We start from the raw sequence: 21,736 nt of genomic DNA, 5'->3' as shown, positions 1-21,736 counted from the left end.
GAAATCTTGTGTATCGTTGATGAGCAGGCATCGGAGAGTTTTTAGTTTAATTAGATGTGTATTTAATTTAATTTATGTATATTTAACTTTTTTTGAAAACATAATGGATTCACATTCAAAATAAAGAAAAAGTATAAAAAGCTTTAAAAAGCATACAGCAGAAAGGTTTTAATCTCATAACTGTCTTCCATTTGTCCAGTTCTGACTTCCCCCTGTCCCCACAATTATAACCATTTTGTTTCATTTTGTTGTATATCCTTCCAAGGTTTTCTTATATACATATAAGCAAAAAGAAACTTGATGTCTTATTTTCACACATTTTGTAGCACATTGTACTCAGTTCTTAGATATGTACCTTGCTTTTTTTACTTTATATATATATATATATATATCAGCAATTATTATATTGAAGATGTTTTTATATCAGTGCAGAGTTACATTCTATTTTCTTTTATTAATAGCTTTATAGTATACCATTGCTTTGTTGTTTCCCTTTGGATTGCTAACAGTTCTGTGCTATTACATGCTGTTCCACAGTGACAAACTTTGAATATGTAACATTCTGCCCATTTGAAAATATATCTAATACATTCCCAGAAGTGGAATTGCATTTGTAATTTTTGTAGGTGTTTCCAAATTGCTGTCCAGAAGGGTTATATTGATATACAGTTCTACTAGTAATATACAAGAACACGTGTTTCTGTAAGTCATAAACGGACTATAAGTGCTAGTAAGCTTTTACTGTGTTAACAAACAACCGTACTCTGTCCATGGATTACAATTAAAAAAAAATTTTTTTTTTTTGCATGTGTAACATGAGGTTTCTATGGGTCAGCTGCGTGTTGGCCTGATTGGACTGAGTTGGGGTCCATTTGACTCCATGTCTCTTGTCATTCTAAGACCCAGGCTGATGGACTAGCCCCTATCTGAGATATGCTGTTTTCATGGTGGAAGGCAGAAACAAGATAAGGTAGCTGAGCCAAATCAGGCATTCACAGAGAAAGCTCCATATTCCATCGGCCAAAGCAAGTAACATGTCTAAGGCAAAGTAGTGGAGTAGGAAGTAAAATCCACTGTAGGGAAGTTTAGCAAGGGGGAGGACAAATTATTTATGAATGAATACAGCCTAACAAAATGTTAAATTTTTCATTTTTTGCCAAACTGGTAGGTTAAAAAAAATAGTAATCACATTGTAGTTGTAAATTGCACTTAAATTAGAGGATATTAGCATCTTTCCTTTATTTAAGAACCACTTCTATTTCCTTTCTTTGAATAAGTTATATTATTTGTCTGTTTTACTATTGGATTGTTAACCTTTTTCTCATTGATTTCAAAGAGCTCTTTACATATTATGGAGGCTATCACATTCCTTTGATATGGGTTGCATATATTGTTTTTCCAAAACAGTAAGACTATGCCAAGATTATATTGCAGATTGCTCATGTTCTCTTCTGGTGGATTTATGGTTTTATTCTTTACATCTAAATCTTTATCCATTTGGAATTTATATTCCTGTTTGCCTTGGTCATGAGGTAATTGCTGAGCATTTGTTGAAAGCCACCTATATCATTAACTAGATAGAATATACTGAAATTTTCTTCTGTGTTTGGGTATTTTCTGTACTTTCTTTTCTATTCCTTTGGCTTTTCAATCCATTCAATATACATTGTTTTAATCATTGAGACTCTATATTATATTTTAATATCTGGTTACCTGAGCCCTTATGCTTTTTCAGATTTTTAAAATGATTTTTCTTACTTATTTTTTGAGGCAAACTTTTGAATTAGTTTGTGTAGTGTTTTAAGCATATGCTGGTATTTTAATTTGAACTTATTAAATTTATACTGTCATTTAGAAAGAAATGATATTGATGCTACCTATCCAGGAACATGGTATATCTTTCCATATTATGTTAAAGCTTTCTTCAAATAGGTCTTTATGTGAATGATCTTATTCTTAGATATTTTATCTTTTGTGTTACTAATGCTGATGGGTTTTTTTTTCCCACTATCTTTTGATAACTAAGCTTTGTTCAAATAGGTCTTTATGTGAATGATTTTATTCTTAGATATTTTATCTTTCGTGTTACTAATGCTGATGGGGTCTTTTATCCCTGTTATCTTTTGATAACTGGGGGTGATCATATATATACAAAAGCTATTGATTTCTTTATACTGCTTTTGTTCCCCACTGTAATTCTGAATTCTCATAGTGCTTCTGGGGTTTTCAATTGATTCTCTAATCTATATTTTATTAACTCCAACAAACTAATACTAAAATTATTGAACTTCAGAAAATAGTTAAAGTCACTTGTTACTTAAAATCCCCACACAATTTTGTTTCACTAAATAATACTTTTATCATTTTATCTTATGTTGTGATAACTTTTGGAAGTAGCTCTCTTGTAGAGTGGAACAGGCACTAGGTTGGTAATTGGAAGAGTTGGGTTCAAACTGGGGTTCTGCCTATTACTAGTTGTGTAATCTGAAGCTAGATAATTTTTGTTCCTGTACTTCACTTACCTTTTCTGTGACGTGGAACTAATATTTGTAACTGATACATTCCAGATTTGTTTTGAAAATTAAATGAATTAACCTGTGTGAAAATCGTAGATTTCTAGTTAGTAAGAACTTGATAATATTTTTATTGGAACAGGATGTCCATATTTTGCCCTAGGTCATAATTCCTTGAAAAAAAAAGTGTTTATCTTCGTGTCCTCACCTTTTATGAGAATGCTCTGGCCAGAAAAGATGCTCATAAAAAAAATTATGTGTATTGATTCATTTTTTCCCCCTCAGTATGTCTAGTAAAATTCAAGGAACACACTCAATACTAGAACAGTGCTTATTAAGTTGACTTGCTCTTTAAGATTAAGAATAATGGTCCACCTATAAAGCCTGAATGAATCTGAAGTTTGGTCCTCAAACCAGGAAGGGCATGCATTTTTATTTTTTTAAGATGTGCATATATGATGCTGGCATATCTTACAAATGCTTATAGTCTTTTAGTCTGTGCTTTGACTTTAAGAAAGACTTAAAAATAAATGTTTCAGATTACAGACCCATGATTTGTTAAGAGTTAATTAACATTTAAGTGTTTTTAAATACTAACATACCATTTGATACCTAAAGTGTTCTTCAACTTTAGGGAAATTTACAAATATCAATTTATCTTTTTTTCCATTTATGAAAGTATACATTATAAACAATAAAATTTTAATATATATAGATGGTTTACAATACAAGTGTAAATTAAACATTCTGTACATACTTACTGAGTAATTGAATGAATACAGTCTTTTGATAATGTCTGGGTTTTTTTTTTTGCATTTTAATCCTGTGCATAGTCTGACTGAATTATTTTCTAAATTATGCCAGTAAGTCATTTTTGTTAACAATAGCATGAAAAATAAAGAAGCTGTGTATTTGGCAGGAGTTCTACACAGTGTCCACAAAATTCATTTTAAAAACTAGTTTTTCTTGAACGTAATTTGCCTGTCAGGATTTCTCACATTTCAGCTTTTTAGTTTGTCCTTGAGTTTCTCATTTGATGTCTTGAAATTTCAGATAAAGGCAGAATCCCTTGTATTTATTTCTCCCTACAGTGCCAGTCACTGCCATCACACACATATGATGTGTTCAATATAGTAATAAACTGCTATTAATTCTATCATTGAATTAGATAATGCCAATAAATGTGATTGTACTTATCAGAAAAAATGAAATCTGTGACTTGAAAATTCAAGCACAAAATTTTCAGGATCGTAAATAGGTGAATTTAGTCATAAAATTAGTTCTTTTGAAAATGTGGTCATTTTTTGTGACCAGTTAAGTTCTCCTGGTCATTTTAATTTAATTGAATTTAGCCAAACTAACTTTAATTAATAAAAGATACTTTTCTTCACAATCTTATATTGATGTGTGAATGTAGAGTTATCGCATTCTTTAAAGGGTCAAAATAAAGTACAAGGGCTGTTCTTAAAACAATTTTAAAAGGGTATATAACTGGAACAAAACTGAGAAGGGTAAGAAGTTTTACTTTGCAGATTATAAATTGATTTATCAAAGAATAGATTAAAGAATAGGAACTTGAGAGTCGAGAGGGACCTTAAAAATCATCTTCCCTGAGATGTTAAAGTTGTAGACAAGACCACACCACTAGTAAGGAAGGAATAGAGGCCTAGAGCTCAGGCCTCCTTTCAGCTTAGCTACGATTCTTTCCTCTGTGGTGTTCTAGACATAAACAGACTGGACATTGTTAATAGATAATATTTTAATTTACCATGAAGAAGATTTGTCATTTACTTAGTATGCAATCAAAGAAGAATATAGAGAATAGACAAGTGAAATCAACTTACTAATGAAGCTAAGTGTTCAAATGTCTTCATATTTCACTCAGTTTTCGCTCTTATTTCTGCTCTGGTTAGTTAACATCAAGAAATACATAGCACAACTACAGTGGAAAAACTTCCCTGAAAGATGTACACTAAAATATTTTATAGAAATTAATAAGTAGCCACATTGTAGCAATATCATGGTGCTACTTTTCACTTTGCTGCTGCCTCAATGTAGTGTGTTCCCTGAATTTCTTTCCAGGTTGAGAAATACATAACAGAAAGTTTGGTGGTCAAGAACACTTTTTTAAGGTATGGTCCCATTCGAATGGCTTCTCTTCTCATGGGTTATATGGATTTTTTTACTCAGTAGGGGTCTTGACTATTACCACCAGAGTGATTGGTTCATGTCTTTTTCAACCTCATGAACTGGCGACAGTTAGGCAACACCACTTATCACAAGGAGAGTTGATTGTGTAACGAGTAAAAAAATTAAAGTGTAAGTTAGGTTGATCTTCCTAATAGATATCTTTTCCTGAAATGATCCTTTCTGTAAGACAGAAATTTCACTACTGCAAAGTAGTTACATGGCGGCCAGAAGATAGGCCTCCTTTATATGCAGTTTCACTTTCTGTGGTTTCAGTTACCCATGGTGGTCAACCATGGTCTGAAAATATTAAATAGAAAATTCCAGAAGTAAACAATTTGTAAGTTTTAAATTGTGCGACTACTCTGAGTAGCATGATGAAATGTCACACCACTCAGCTTGGCTCTGCCTGTGATCCCCATCTGTTGACATCGTCATGACTGTATGACCCAGGATCACCAGAGCACATTGATCCTCCTCTTGACATATCATCAGAAGGTCAATAGTAGCTTAATGCTATGTCACAGTGCCTGCCTCATTCACCTCACATCATCTCATCACAGAGGCATTTTTTCATCCCACATTATCACAAGAAGAAAGGTAAGTACAGTATAATAAGAAAAGTGAGGACTACTATATTTTCCCTTGGATACCCAAAATTGTAATCATGTTAGAGATTGTTTAGAAATTATTTTTAAAAAGAGAGCCAGACTTTATGATGAGTGTACTAACTCTGATGTTTATTATCACCATAAATAGCACGAGGGTGCTATTCTTAACTGTTTTCAATTGTTGTATAAAGAATCATCTTTTGGGCTTCCCTGGTGGCACAGTGGTTGAGAGTCTGCCTGCCGATGCAGGGGACACGGGTTCGTGCCTCGGTCCGGGAAGATTCCACATGCCGCGGAGCGGCTGGGCCCGTGAGCCATGGCCGCTGAGCCTGCGCGTCCGGAGCCTGTGCTCCGCAACGGGAGAGGCCACAACAGTGAGAGGCCCGCGTACCGCAAAAAAAAAGAAAAAAAAGAATCATCTTTTATATCAAGTTATTTGTGAGGATAGGTTAATCATCGCTCAACCTAACTTTGACGTTTAAACATTCTCTTAGCGTTAAAACATTCTTATAAGCACTTTCCTGTACACTTGATATTTAATAGCTATTAGGGTATATTTGAGATAAATTAACATTTGGTGCCTTTTGAGAACTTTGGAGGAAAGTTGTCATAACTTTGGTGTTGCCCATTTCTTCACTTGTTAGTTTTGGGACCTCGGACAAATAGTTCTCTTTGTAAGCCATGGTTCCCTCATTTGTAGTTGGGATGATACAGCTACATATCTCATATAGTTGTGTTGAATGTTAAATGAGATTATTTTATGTGCATCGCAGTGACTGGTACAAAGTTCTCAAACACTAAAAGCTATCATTTTTAAATTACTTCAAATTCTTCTGAAGGAGGTAAATAGTAAGATACCAAACAGTGGGAGCTATTACTGGGAATGGCATCATCTCTTTGAGACAAGTATGAGACGAGTTTTTAAGGTGAACACATTCTTAAAGAATGTGTTGTTGAAGAACACTGGTTGGTCAAAAATGTGATCTGAGGACAATTCATCTGTATATTCTAACTAACCAACTGACAATACAGAAGAGTATGAGGGTGGGATTATATGCCAATTCTCTTGCATAAGTGTATTATGGGGAATTGAATTTTAGGTCTTTAAAAGGAAGAGAGGCTGTTGAATTTCTTAGGTATGTTTCTAAAGAGGTCCAATGACTTATTCTACTCTAAGTCAAAGTTTTAAGCTGCACCTGATAGGTCAGTGGTGAGCTCACCAGGCATTTGGTGAATGGCTCACAGACGTACATTGGTTGGAAGTTCTTTTTTTTTTTTGAAAGAGGAAGGGTTCTTTTTTAATATTTTGTGATAAAGCAAATAACTGTAGGGGGAAAAAAAACCAATAAGTGAATATTTTCTTAATGCCTCTTGTGTCAGGTTAAAGCAACACAATATTGGTATTGTCTGACACTGATATTAAATTCATTGTGGTTATAATACTAAAAGTTTCATTTCTCAAAAATAACCTTCCAAATTCCATGAACTATTGCTTGATGATAGGAACATGTATCAAATATTAAAGTGTTATCTGTACCTGTGACTACGTATTTCAGTTTCAGTTATTAAAATAGAGGATATTTAACAATTCTATCTTAAAAACAGGGGAATGGACATTCTTCCTTTTATTGAGAAGAGAAATATTAGAAAAACTTGTTGAAACAGTGTCTGAAAGAGGTTAAAGTTGGAAATAACTTGTTTCCTGATATTCTTTTTGAGAATTCTCCAGCAGTGTTCACTAGCATATCTTATATTTTCTTAGCTTGTGTGAGTCTCATTTTTATATCTACAATGGAAACAACATGAGCTCAAAAGCACACTTTTTCAGGTTCATCCCATTTTCCAAAATACTGCTGCGGCAATGTCAAAGAGACTCATTAAATGTTTTATGGGGTTTCTGTTGTAGTTTGTGCTTTGGTTCTCTCTGAAGATGCATTTATATTTGTACATCTGTGTTTGTAGATCATTTTGTATTTCCCACCAATTTAATTATTGTTCAGTAAGTTCTTGTCATTGCTTTTCATGCATTTGCTTTTGGTTTTAGCTTTTCTTACCATATTTACCTTAGAGAGCTTGCATATAAAACAATTAATTTGAATTTTGCTCATATATATTTTTAAAATTAGATTTATTGGAAATTTTTCTTGAATTTTACTTTTAAAGCCACAGTACTTAACATGTTGTTAAGCATTTAATAAATGTTCAGTGAATGATAAAGTGTATCTCAGTCTACATATATTATGAAACTTTCTGGAGACCTATACTTATAATAGTATAGCAAAATCACATTGGGATGTTAGTTCTGATGTAGACAATACCAGGTATGTAACCAATTGAATATCTTGAACTTTTCAGGTAATTGATAAAGAATATAGATTTATTTAACACATATTATGTGCTAGTCATTAGCACATATTTAATATTTAAATATTTTAACATTTAATGTAAAATAAAAATAAGACATAATGGTAATTTACTATTAAGCATTGGGTTGCTGGGATCAATTCAGTTATTTAATAAAATTATCAATGACAGGATTTGAGAGAATATTTTGGAGCTGCCTTCTCTTTTGCTGACTTCTAAAATCTTGCAAAAATGTTAATTTGCAATGTAGAATTCAAATGAAAGAAAACTTTTACAGCCTAGAAAGGTACATTTAAAACTATTTATTTCATTCAGCCATCAAATACAGTACTAACTTAGTGACAATGAGATTATATCAAATTTAAATTCATTAACAATTACTTGAACGCCTTTTAAATCACTTAAAAAGTGAGTACCATCTTGGGATTTTCACTGAAGTATAAATTCTGGAGTGTTATTTTATTCTGTATTATGGTATCAGAAGTGAAATAAGATTTGGCTTCAAGTAACAAATGGGCCACTAACCAGTTGTATGACTTTAAATTCCTTTTGCCAAAGTTTAAACACTGGGAAACTTAGGGCTATATATACCCACACACTTTTCTATGCTGCATATGATCCGTGAGCTAATCTATGTGAACAGAATTCTTTATGAGCTTGGAGTTCCATTAGTTCAAGTTATCATTATTAGGATGATCATTATTATATCTGGCAAATTTTCTGTCTAGTTCCTAGTCTATTTCAGTTTCTTCAAGGATAATTTTGCAAGAAATAATTTGTTTTGAATGGCTGCAGAAATGTTTATAGAAATATGTTAAGCTCTTAAACTGACTTCCACACCATTTAACATTTTCCTATACGTCCTTTGTGTTTGTTTGGCATGTGTGTACTTACACATGCACATAGTAAATGTCTATAAAAACAAAACCAAAGACAAGGATGAATGTGATATGAGCATCTTTGCTTTACACTGTAGTTGGCCTCAAACCCTCTTTCTTACCTGCTCTGGTGACCTTCTGGATTAGAGTTTCAGAGAAACAACCAGAGGTAGTAGCTGTAGCAAGATAGCAGCTGGGACCATACGGATCTCAGCATCCTGCCTTATGGCCATTATCTTTGTTTCTATCTTTATGCTGCCACTCTGTCTCCTTCTTGTGTTCTCCCTGCATCCTCTCCTCACTGCCGCCCCCTCCTCTTCCTGACTCCAGCTCCCGTTCGTTGCCCCTTGTAACTTACCCTTCCTCCTCCTTCATTTTTCTTTATTGATGCAAGATGAAACAAGACTCCCTAATTAGGAAATTCTTTAAAAACTATTTTTTAAAGTGTACGTAGCCAGGCAGCTACCATTCCCTAAATCCCATATCCACCATTAACAATGGAAAAAATTATTTTTGTATGCTTTATCAATTAGAGTGTATTAGACTGTAGCCCCCTTAAGTGCTGAAATAATAGATATTTAAAATAATGCAACAATTTTCTCACTTTCTATGTAGGAATGGGTTGTTGCTATAATAAAAAATAATTTGAGGCTAATGACAAGAATAAGACAATATCTTTCCCCTTCCCCAACTGCTGAAAATGAAAATCATGTCAGCATCAAGTCATTTTTGCCACATCCCTTGTTAACAGCTTTTTTCAGGGCGGGTCATAATTCTGTGTTCTGTTAGTGTCTTAACTCCATAGTGACATGCTTCAATCTTATTCCACATTGATTTTGTAGTGTATATACATGTATTTTTAGGATACCCCTTGAATGATGGATCTCATTATTAAGTTATTATCAACTTTGGCAAAAATGTTATAACCTTTGAATGAAGAATAAATTTATTAATATGATAAGGTTAATAATTGATTTTGCTGTTTGGAATTTGTGTGTAATGTCTCATTGTGTATGTCTAAAAAAGTAAACTTACTGTCTGCCTGTCGCCAGGAGAAAAAAGTGGGACCTAATCAAACTGCTGTGGGGTCAACCCTTGTGGTTTTAAAGGCCCTTAATGTTGTCCAGCTGCAAAATAAAAGGAATTGGGAGGGGAAGTTGGAAGGAGCGGAGGGGGCTGGGGGGGAACGTGTGGAAAAGAACAGGGAGTCTGGCTTTTATTTTTTTTTTTTTTAAGTGAGTTCAGTGCCAGCCTGGACATTGGCTGTGCAGACTATTGAGCCATTGTCTGCTCCATTTCCAGAATAGCCCCCAGTTAATCACTTCGGCTTTGAAGGGAATTTCCTCGTGGAATTCTCCACAGAAAATCTAATCAACTGACCTGCCCTCTCAACAATGGAAGGCTTTTTTTCTCTCTTTCCCTTATTGGGGCGGGCTCTGTAATGTAGCCTTTTGTGCAGAATGAACCCTCCCAGTAGGAGTGGAGAGCGTGTGTGAGCGACTGAGTGTGTGAGTGTGAGAGTGTGTGTGTGTGTGTGTGAGTGTGAGTGTGTGTGTGTGTGTGTGAAGAATGCACACTATCTCGTGTTGGTGAGTGTGTGCTTACTCCCTGACCAGATGCTGCGGTGCACGGGGCAGCCACCATCTCTGCATGCGTGTCTGTGTAAGTGTCTCTCTCTGTGTTTGTGTATGTGCCTCTGTCATTTCATGTCAAAGGTACATTACCTGATTACCTTCCTCGCCTGCCAGATTTTTATCTAGATAATTGGAACTGCTATGGAGGCTGTGCCTTGCCAGCCAGCTTAGGAGCCGTAAAGCCCTAGTTTGTCCACCTTGTTATCTGTGGCTGCCTGGGCAGAGGAAATTAAAGAGATCCCCAGCCAGGGGAGCGCTTCCCGCCCTGACCTCCCCAGCAATCCCGAGCAGGACAGTTTGTTAGGACCATCTTTTTGTTTTCATTTGTTGGTTTGGTTTGGGGTTTTGTTCCCTGGAGTGTGCGTTATTTTGGTATGTGGATACCTATTCCCCTCCGCATCGCACATCGTGTTTTATGGAGTTTGGAGCTGAGGAAACTTTGGTTGGGTTGCCAGGACGTTCGCACCACTTTGTGGAAAGCGCGAGCTAACAGTGAGACCGACAGAGTGAGTGACAAGTTGTTTACAGGTTTCCTTGAAGGGGCCTCTGCTATATTTCAATCTGTCAAAGTTGCTTTTCTTCCCTCAGAACAATGCCTGATTGTTGTGTGCGAGAGAGAGTGTGTGTGTGTGTGTGTGTGTGTGTGTGTGTTTCCGTGTGCGCACGGAGAGAGCCTAGAAAAGGGTGAGAAGGCGTAACAATTCTTTGTGTAAAAATGCTATTACTAACATTTAATCTTTTTGCTTAATGAGTTAATAAATGCAGTTTAATCGGGGTTCTGTTAGGTTACAGATTTCTCTTTTAATCAGTAGCAAATGCATTTTCAAAAATCATATTGTGTGTGTGTGTGTGCATGCGTGTGCGTGTGTGACTTTTATTATTTAGAGGAGAGAGTATGGGAGACGCGTTAAATGAGTTGACTTCTCACATTCGGTAATGTCTGGAAGGGAGAATTAAAAGGAAAGGACAGGCACCCTGAGGTTGTCTAGTGCCTTGCAGCCCGAGAGCGTGTGGCTGGAGGAAGGGGGAGCAGCCCGACCCGCTGCTGGAAGTGCGCTACCCCTTTAAGAGACTGGTCAAGGAGTCCTAGGAGAGGGAGGGGGGGTGAGAGAGAGAGAGAGAGAGAGAGAGAGAGAGAGAGAGAGAGAGAGAGAGAGATTGAGAGAGAGAGAGAGAGAGAGAGAGAGAGAGAGAGAGAGAGGGAGGGAGGGAGGGAGGGAGAAAATCAATTGGTTTAGAAGGTTTGGACTCACTTGACAGGTTCAGTTGGAGACGATCATAGGTGGCTGCTGTGACAAAGGGAAATTGTGCTTTTCCAGCATGCTTACTGACCCTGATTTACCTCAGGAGTTTGAAAGGTGAGTACAGTTTTTCCCCCCTGATATATTGAAGTGCAACTATCCCATTTTACAGTAGTCTCTGAATCCATTGGAAGATGCTCCCTTAAAACGTGTTTTAAGGGAGAAGCTTTTAGCTAGTGCTTCTGCAGTCTTGTTAGCTGATTTTTGTTGATTGCCCAGACCAAATGGAACTGATTTGCAAAGTCTCCGGGATTTCTGCTAATATTTTTAGGTTACGTCCTATAACAGGAAATTAAATGAACATTAAGCATCTCTCTCTCTCCCACTCGCTGCTTTTCTCTTTCTCATTCACTCTCTTACTTTCTTCCTTCATTGATATTTTTCTCCCCTTCTACACCTTTTTAAATGCTTTTGTGTGCAGAGTGTTACCATTTTCAACATCTCTGTCTCGTAATATCTGGGGTGACAGAAGGTTTTAGTGGTGGTTAAAACGGAGGCTATAAGTTCCTATTTGATTCTTCTGTAAAACTTTGGAAGCTGCTCAGTAAAGCACATGACCTTTTGTTGATATAAGAGAGCAGATTTTTTTTTTAAAGAAAATTTAACATCACAGGAATCTATTAGTACATTACTCTGAAATGTCAAAAAAAATGGGGATGATCCCTTTTTAAGTTTTTAGTGGCCACTTTTTGCACTGTCTTAAGCTGAATTTTGATTTATTCTGTTTTCCCTTTTGCTATGATGGGAATAAGTTTATTTGTAGTCAAGTATTTCCTATTAGAGAAATGTGTGTAATATCCTTCCATTGGATGTTTTTGCAAGTAAAGCAGGGCTCTGAAAGAATTTTAGCCCTCTTCGTGTTCCTATAAGTACACACTGCAGTTTTTAAATTTGAGTTCTTATCCTAGCATAAGTTCATTTTTTGGAACTATAAATAGAATTTTGTTTGCCATTAAAAAGAATTCAAACTTTGTATTCTGTATGGTGAATTAGAAAAAAAAGCTAAAAAAAGCCAGGATGCATGATACCCAGGCTTTTTTTTTTCATTTTCATGAAAGCTACCTTCTGTATAAACATTTGTTGTATCTGACTATGCAATGCAAGCTAGGTGCTAGACCAGCTGGTTAAAAATATGCTAAGTCAAGCTGTTCATCGCTCAAAAGACTGAATTTGATATGAAAAGACGAAAAAAGAAAGGACAAAGATTAAAACATTCTAGAAGTGAAGCAATGGAAGAGAAGAGGGGTATTGAGAATAAAATAATACTTGAATGTGGTCAGCTATTAGAGAAACCAATATCAGATCAGGAGAGAAAGTAAAATAGCCAGCATATATACTTTAATACTGTCTTCTTTCTTTCATTTCCTCCTCCTCTTTTTTTTTTTTTAAAAAAAACTTAAGGTGCATCTTCACCACATAATTCCAGTGAACGGTTGAGCTTTCTTAACAGTTTTGAATTATTTTTTTCAAAGTTCTGTATATTAACTCTTTAAAATAGTTACCTTTTTTTTTTTTTTTTTTTTTTTGTAAACATAGCCTGTTTCATATGTAGGTATTGAAGTTATTTATACTGGAACATACTACTGCTTAATACCATAGTGAGTTTTCTAGTATGTGCAGAGCGACACTTAAATGATAGTATTCTTCAACTCTATACTTTTCGAAAATAAAACTCTGAGTCTGATTTGTAAGCCTGTTAAATGACTGTTCTTATAAAAAGGTAGTTACATATTAACAGGCTGTAGCCTATTCCTTTATATAGGCAAGCTTTCCTGCTGTGAACTTTATTTGTATTTTTTCAATTATCTCTTTTTAAACTAAACTTTTCCCTTTCCTATTCCGATGCTCAAATCTCTTAACACTTTTTTTTTTTCCTGGTGAGAATTTCAGTTTTTTGTCACTCAGAGGCGTGCTTTTCTAACTGCCTAATTAAATAAGCAAGTGATAATCAATAGAGTTGTCAGTATAGACAGCATCTTTGGAAATATTAGTAGCTAAAATAATTTTGAAAAATGTCCTACAATATAAAATTTCCTAATAATTTCCCCTGTGGTTGTAATTGGTAATACATACAAAAATCTCAGTAAATCATTACTATTTGTTTACACTGAATTTGTATGGCTGAGTGTATCTATAGTCACCCACATAGAGTATATATCATGCAGACTCAATATTGAATATTTATATTCTCCAAAGGAGGTATATATGCTGTAATTACACTCTCATACATAGTCAGCTTTTTTTGCCTTTTCAACTATCTGCAACTTTCATTGGATATGTAGGTCATTTCTATCGAGTGTTAAGTTTTTATTCTGTTTGCTCACCTGATATAGATGAGTTGTTCACTCAAACTTAGTCAGAAATCTGAAAAGAAGACTTCTAAATTTCTATATGAAATAGAGAACATTGCTCTGGAGGACATTAATAAGTTGCTTGGGGCTTATGTATTTTGGAAGTTGTATGTGATTTTTTTTCTAGTTTCATCAGTAGTCTTGTCTATCTTCTATTATCCTTTCCAACCTGTAGACTATTTGAAACTTTAAGGAATATTCAAAACTTAAATGTCTGGATCAAAATTGGAATATAGATTTGTTATGTCCGTATTATCAGCCCTAGAAATGAACATGATCAATACTGTCAGACTAATAAACAGTTGCTAAATAATTCAGAAGTAGTAACAATTTCACTGTCTGCTAAAACATATTCAGGAGGTAAAGCAAATTGAACAATGATTCTAAAAAGTAAAGAAGTTGAAATATTTTATTTTTACTGTCAAGCATCCCTAACATAATTGATTATGATTAATGAAAAACAATTCTCAGGTGGGAGGTGAATAGGCAAAGTATGCTCTAAGGAATTATTTGTAAGCAAAATCTTTTAACTCATACTATTTAGAGGAAACATAACTGGCAACATGGTCTAAATGTTAGTAATAGTGTCTAGAACGAACGCTTGAACTCTCCGAAAAAATTTTAAATGAAGACAGTGAATTTATATATTTACCTGAAAATAAATAATAAAAATTGTAACTAAGGGTTTTTCCTTTCAGAATACCATTTATTTTTTCATGTTCTTAGAATGAAAATATTTAAAATATTTGTCTTAAATATCAATATCAGTTTGTTTCTGATGACTGAAAAAAGCATTTTTTGTTACTATCAATAATATTGTATTCTATTTTTCCTTATGTTTATATTTATCCTATTTGACTGTAATGTAATTGTTTTATGACCAAGCTACTTGTTACACTTTCTAATTGTTTTATGTTGAGACTTAATTAAAAAGCAAGTATAAGATGATTGCTTAAGAAGACAGTCTATTAATGTCTAGAAAGAAAAAAAAAAGTTGGGCTCTAAGGTAGTGGGATGAAGCAGATTAAGCTTATAATAGCACCTATTTGGTGGCTTCTCTCAAAACGGGTGCAGAAACACACTGCCAGTTTTCTACATGTTGAAGGGAACACTACAAGAGTAAAACCTTCTGCAACAAAAATTTAACTATTTACTTTATATTCCCATCTAATTTATTTATGGCCATATAGACTAAAGAAATAATTTTTCACATTAAGAGACTTTTAAGTGTTTTTCTGAAGAAGGATATATACATCAGGTACTGTGAAAAATTAATTTTAAAAATTACCATGAAAAATCACTGTTAATGGGCTGCAAGAATATTTCTGACATTAGCAGTACTTTAATCACCTAAAGTTTGTCCATAGTAATAATGTATTTATCACCTGGACAGACTCATTAAGCTTGATTAAAAACTTTTTTTTAAACCATTGTGCTCATGAGTGATAAATACATTCAAGTTAGCAGGTAACCCCTAGGTGTGAATCAAAGGAAAGTTTTCGGCTCACATTGTCACCTAATGGCACCTGTAAACCTGTAAGTTTGATGTTATGTTTTCAGGATGTTCTGATATCTGCCTTTGTTCATTTTATTTATTTATTTTTTTATTTTCTATTACCTTGTAGAGGAAAAGGTGCCTACAACTGATTATAGATTTTAATTACCATCCCAATAATTTGCAAGCTAACTGAGCTAAGATATTAGTTTGGAAGGCAGCTTGCATGAAGCAGTGGACAAACCATACTTGTGTCACACTCAAACTGGAGGACTGTCCTGAAGACTTAGCAGGCGATGCGATCTGACTGATTACCAAGAACAATTAAGGGTTAAATGTCAGGTAGTTCAGTGTTTAGCAGGTTGATAGATAGAGAAATGTGTGGATGTTATGATTACTTCACACGCTGATATGGTCTTATGTTTCTCAAGTATAATCAGCATACAATAATGTATTTATCTGTGCTTAGGGAGCTTTTAACTAAAGTCTGTATATGCACCATACCTGAGAGGCAACTAATAAGGCCTGTTCTAATACTTGAGCACATTACTCCTCCATAGAGCTGGAAGCTATTTCAAAGGTATTACATTCATAATGCATTTAAAAAGCCAAATTATATTCATGGTTAAAGTCTGACTTTTATTGTCTGTTCTTTCCGCAATCAATTCTCCAGCCACCTAATGAGTATGTGTATAATGCAGATGTGTATTATGTATGTTGAATACCTCCCTTTCTATAGACGAGTTAAATAAATATAACTGATAGATTTTGGTTTTCTTCCATAGTTTGTTACTCATTTATAATTTCAATGAGTTTAACAGCATGGGAAATAAAATAATCTTGACGTTTCTCTTGTTCTAACTTATATATAGTTTAATATGTCAGGTTTCTGACTCAGATGATGGCACTCAGATAGAAATATGTGCAAAGATTTAACCAAAACATGAAATATCTTCCTTTTAAAGGAAACATTTTGTTGGACAAGAAATGGACTGAAACATAGCAAATTCTTTCTTGCTCCATTCATTCTGTCCTTTTTTTCTTTTCACTGATTGAGAGCATTGTCATTTACATTAAATATAAAATTTGAATGTTATATGGATGAACATGATCGAGTGATATTGCTGGAGAAGAAAAAATTTAAAGACATACTATTTTGCTTCAGCGAACAGCACTTATTTGGACATTCTTTAAGAGAATGCCTCATATTTCTCCACTTTAATCAGGAACTAATAATGGTTCAGGAGGTGACCTTTTCATCCTTTCTGACTTCTGTGTTTTCTCCTGCAGTTTGGAAACTGCACTCCCTTCTCTTTAGCATTATCTATTCTTCTCTTCACTTACTAGTTGAGAGTTCCTACATCTCTGGAGATACTGTGGCGTGTGGTTCTGCTTGTCCAATAGGGGGGTGTTGCATTTCTCCACATTCAGTATCCTTTTCCCTCGGAGCCTGAGTGTAAAACCTCAGCAGTACTCCCTGCCTTTGCCAGCCTGAGGAGTCAGAGACTCAAAGTTGTTCCCAGCTCTTGCGCCTTCATTGTAGAGCTGCATTCTGCTCAGTGGGCTGCCGAGAAGGACCAGACCGAAACAAGATTTAGAAGAATTCTGGTGAGAACTGTTTATAGGGATATGGTATTTTAAAAGAATGTAGTAAACAAACAGAATTGTGGCATAAACAAAGATAATTAGCATAAACAATGTCGTTTTAGGACAGGTGGTTTTAAAAAACAAACAACAAAAAACCCAAATATGAACCCAACTTGAATGCTGCCAGTTTGGAACCACTGAACCTTAATCTGTACTTCATGAGAATTACCCAGGTTTGTTGATAAACTTATTAACATGCTTTTTCTGTTTCTTTTGTATCATTTTCCGGTCATTATGCCCTTTTGTCACCCAGCTTGAAAGTAATCTATTACAAGGTAGTGTAAGGACTTTTTACCCATAAAACATGACAGAAGGAAAATTAAAAACAAAAACTTGTGGTTGTTCATAGACATTTGAAATCAGTATCGAAGCTTAAGTCAATTCAAAACTGAACTCAGCTCATTGTATTTTAAATCTCTCTTTGTATCTAAGTGACATTTCAGTCACTTGGCTGTTTAGTATTAATGCATTTACTTTCGTCTTGCCTCAGAATTCAGAGATTTCTTGCTATAGCTGAATCATCACTTGTGTTATATGTTTATTTCTGAGTGTTGCTTATGTCTGCTTCCTATTTTCTCTATGAGTTAGTGAAGGTGGTACAGCACTATATAAATGTAGTTGGTGATCATGCAGTAAGAGGATGCTAACTATTGTGGACCACGTTATCTAAACCTACTATGCTGTCGTGACGAATTTTTATCTGGAGACATTTAGGTTTATTACTAAATGACGTTTTTTCTTAATGCCTTCTACTGAACTATTTTGGCTTAGATGAAATGTGGAGTATGGTGAGCAGAAAGCTGTTTATTTTTCTTGCATTAAGGACCAAAGTTCTTTATGGAAGTGTAAAAGGTTTTTTTCTATTTGTCTTCTCGTGGAGAATGGGGACCAGGAATTCAAAGTAGGTAGCTGTAGTATTCTGCAGCCCTTCTCTCAGCTGAAATGAAAGCATTTGTGAATGAGTTTTGGTTTCTTGGAGTTATAAAGATGTGTGTAAACTAGTAAACCATGTCTCATTCATGTGCTATGGAGATTTCTCGTACTTCAGGGACAAAAATAATTTGGCTACTAACGAATTAGGGCTACCTGCCAGTGCCAACACATACTGTAGGTAAGAGGAACACTATAAAGAAAAGCTGCTGGCAGCAAATCCCTTGAAACTTTCATATGTAACAGTGTTTCTATTTCTGCTCTTCACATCTTTGAAAGAATGTGTTTTTTCGAAGAGAAAATGTTAAAAAAACAGAAGATAGGATGTTTCTTAAAAATGTATTAGTAGCTTCATTTTTAATATTTCTCATTGTAGAGCTGCATAGGCTTTTATTATGTTCTATGCACACGTGCCTCCCCTCTCCATCCCAGTCATTTCTGTGACATTTAAACCTGAGTATCAGATGCATTGAGAGTAGATGTAATATGAAGAAATGAAATTTGCCGTATAGGGCCAAAGAAAAGGCACCCTTGAAACCTTATAAGCTTTTTATATTGGCACTTTAAGAGAGTTAGACCAGTTGGGACGCTGAGCAGCAATTCCATAAAGGATGTGTCCTCTCTTTTAGGGCTTCAGGAACATCACTGAGAAAGAAAGGAAAGAGTTAACCTGCTTTGCTTGTTGGTGTATTTTTTAATCTAGTAGTAAAATAGGACACAGGCCCAAATCTTGTTTTCTTGGTATATTTTTAATCAAAATTTATTTTAAATGTAGTAAATTATTTACTTTAGTACTGATTTGGGTTTTGTTTTCTGTTTTTATGTGAATTGGGATGATGGTACCAAGGGGGTAGGTTGTTTGAGAGTTGGTTGTGAAACTTGCAAATATGATCTGTTGATTTGTCATTTTAAACAATTTTTATCTAATAAAAGAGCATCCTAATGAAAAAGAAACACAGTGAAAATGAAAAATATGTCTTCACATAAGAGAACACAAAATGAAAAAGTGAGGTTTTATTTATGCTATTAATTTTTCATTCACAGTTAATATAGGTTGCTTGATGAAGATCTAAAACATTTTTATTCTAATTCTGGAGTCAAGGTATTACTTGTTTGCTTACAATTCTTCCTTTGGGTTATTTACCCTGAGCCAGTTTGTTGGGCAATAATTTACAAAGTCCAAAGACTTTTTTAAAACTTGTTTCTCGATGTCCTTTTGTTTCAACCCCCATTTAAAAAATTTGCTGTCGAGTTTCGTAATATGTTTGAGAAGCGTTTGCAGGAAGATGTCATAAAATTAATGCCAATATTTCTTCTTTTTTATCAGCACTACAAGGGATCTATGTTGAAGATTTGTTAGGATAATGTGTAGTGAAAGGAGTGAACTGGTAATCAAACTTCAATTTCTGATTCATTCACTAATTCATTAACTTTGACCTTGAATGAGTGCTAACTGAATATACAATATCAGATTCAGATTGTCATCTCCCCCATAGTATTATCAGGATGCGAAGAAAACTTCTATGTAGTATGCAAAGTCCCATTAATCAAACAGAACACCTTGGGATGGAAAAACAAAGATAACAATGAATGCTATTTCTGAGACCAGAACTTCTATTTCTCTCCAGTCCTAAACATAATTAGCATTTGGGAAACACAGGAAAATGTATTGTTTTGAGAGCCCTAAGGGCTGTGGGATGTAAATGTGGTAGTGTAATCGTTTCTAAAAATTTTAGCATTACTGGAAGAATAAAACGGATCTAATTTGACCTATAAACAGTTTAGGAATATTGAATGCTTTAAAAGCATTCTTCTAGAGAAAGAAAGGCATCCAGAAGCTCCTGATAATCAATTTAAGGAACAAAGTAAAGGAGCAGACTATATAGACTTTCAAAAGTAAATTAAAAGATAATTGGGTGTCGCTAAGAGTTATGTGAAGAATTTATTTTGGGGAATGAAATAGTTATACACATACACACATACAAAAGTTTGGAATTTAGGAGAAACTTTTTCGCTTAGAGGGTAATGAAATTTTGAATAAGTTGATTTTGAATAAATCATACCAAATCCTGATGAAGCTGCAGTTTTGGGGAGAAAATCTTGAAAGGAAGAAATATTTCATAGAAATAGAAACAAAGTTCATTCCCACTTTCTCATTTGCAGCACAGAATCTTATGACATGAGCTATAGGGACATATAATAATATTCAGCTTTAAAAATCTGAAGGTGGTATTGGAGTTCATATTTAATGGAAAATTTGCATTCAAGAAGGCTAAATCAAGATACGCCTGAGTTACATTTGGGGATATTTGAGATTTGGGGTTGAGATTAGAAATTTAAGTGTTAGAATATTAAGGCATACATATAAAATGGCAGGTTTTTGGTGGATTTTTAGTATTTCTCCTAAAGCATAGAACAATCTCCTCTTTTTTGGTAAAAATTTACATTTGTCAATATCTTCATTGATTTGTCTTTGGAAGTATAACCTAATAAGAAAGTGTTAGTAGCTGGGTGTAGGATCTCAAGATCCAGTTCTTCCCTGCATACTGAGAAGAGATTTGGGGTCTTAGCGTGTGCATCTGTAAAATTCGAAGGTGGGCTAGATAATCTCTAAAATCTCTCAAGTCTAAAATTTCATCACTTTGAAATACATTTGAAAGATTCCTAGCTCCTCACTCTAGTGGTCAGGATTCTTACATTTATGCATCTATTTGGAGACAGAATATATTATACAACCAGCCTTTAACATGTGGAATCACTTCTCAGTTTCCCTCTCAGTGGAGTGGTGTTGGGCAGGAACATGTAACCATAGTATATTTTAGGAGTTTTAAATCTAAGTACTATGTATAATTCTTACTCAGGATTAAGTGCTCAAATTGCTATGAACTATTTTGAATCTAAGTGTTTCGAAAGATAAGATTCACATTCTATGTGTTTGAAACTCTCAGGTGCATCAGATCCCTATCCTCAACTATTACAAATATTGTGAAAAATACATTATATATGGATTGCTAAACAAGGCACTGTGGGGGAATATGAAAAGCAAGAGAGTGGCATATTAGGTCAAAGAGCTGAAAGTCTATTTATAAAGATAAGATGGAATTAAAAAAAAAAAAAGACTAGACAGTAGAGCATTAGGACAACAGGGGGGCTCTGGACATTGTATGTCTTTATATGAATAAATAAAACATTGGCCCGGAAAGTGGCAAGATCAACTAAGATTACAAACAGGTAGTCCAAAGAAAAATTTTAAGTGGTTCTCAACATAAATTAGGTAACTATTAGCATTAGCATCAGGCCAGCCGATCTAATATGCACTAATAGTTGGCAATCTAAAGAGAAATGTTAAACCCTATGAAGCAAGAAGTAGAGGAACAACCAATGAAAGATGCAATAAAAAGCTATATAATCTGAGAGGGCAGGCTTCACATACTGCTAATATCTTACGTTTGGCAGATTGCATGCTTTATTTAAAACCCAGTGCTTGAAAAAAAGTGTAGTTATACCATCAGTAACATAATCTTTGACTACATATCCAATGACCTTCCGTATTATCTATACTTTGAAAATATGACTGTGGTATCAGTAAGTCCCTGTACACATTAGCTGTAAGTTTTAAGTATAGATTCGTATATTTGAGTTAGCGTAGGAACGTACTGTGTGTTAAAATTAATTCTTTGCTTAATAATTATGATGTAGAATTTTTTATTCTATTCTTTTCCTACAGTATTTTTCAAAATTTATTGCAGATTTCTTTTTTCTAAGTATACACAAATTGAGTTAGATGATAATATATTTCTCTTCTGAGCATAATCCTTGTTTTAC

General features: G+C 34.5%; 1 protein-coding gene across 14 annotated transcripts in view; it reads left to right on the top strand.

The window, feature by feature from the left end:
- Nucleotides 1–21,736, top strand: part of SOX5 (SRY-box transcription factor 5) — a 989,998-nt gene that overhangs the window by 584,038 nt on the left and 384,224 nt on the right. For 4 of the 14 annotated variants that reach the window (XM_060024439.2, XM_060024438.2, XM_060024436.2 and 1 more), the window contains exons 1-2: nt 10,502–10,693; nt 11,448–11,545. The exons of 8 other annotated variants lie outside the window; for them this stretch is intronic. In XM_060024439.2, the coding sequence (XP_059880422.1) occupies nt 10,562–10,693; nt 11,448–11,545 (230 nt within the window). In that variant the 5' untranslated portion in view covers nt 10,502–10,561. Of the gene's footprint in view, nt 1–10,061; nt 10,216–10,501; nt 10,694–11,447; nt 11,546–13,050; nt 16,943–21,736 lie in introns of those variants that run through there. 2 more of the 14 variants (XM_060024440.2, XM_060024449.2) reach the window with 2 other exon arrangements.

Source organism: Delphinus delphis, chromosome 11, assembly GCF_949987515.2.
Source record: "Delphinus delphis chromosome 11, mDelDel1.2, whole genome shotgun sequence".
In the NCBI taxonomy this organism is placed as follows: Eukaryota; Metazoa; Chordata; class Mammalia; order Artiodactyla; family Delphinidae; genus Delphinus; species Delphinus delphis.
The sequence above is the reverse complement of the archived record's forward strand: the minus strand, read 5'-3'. Positions and strand labels throughout refer to the sequence as shown.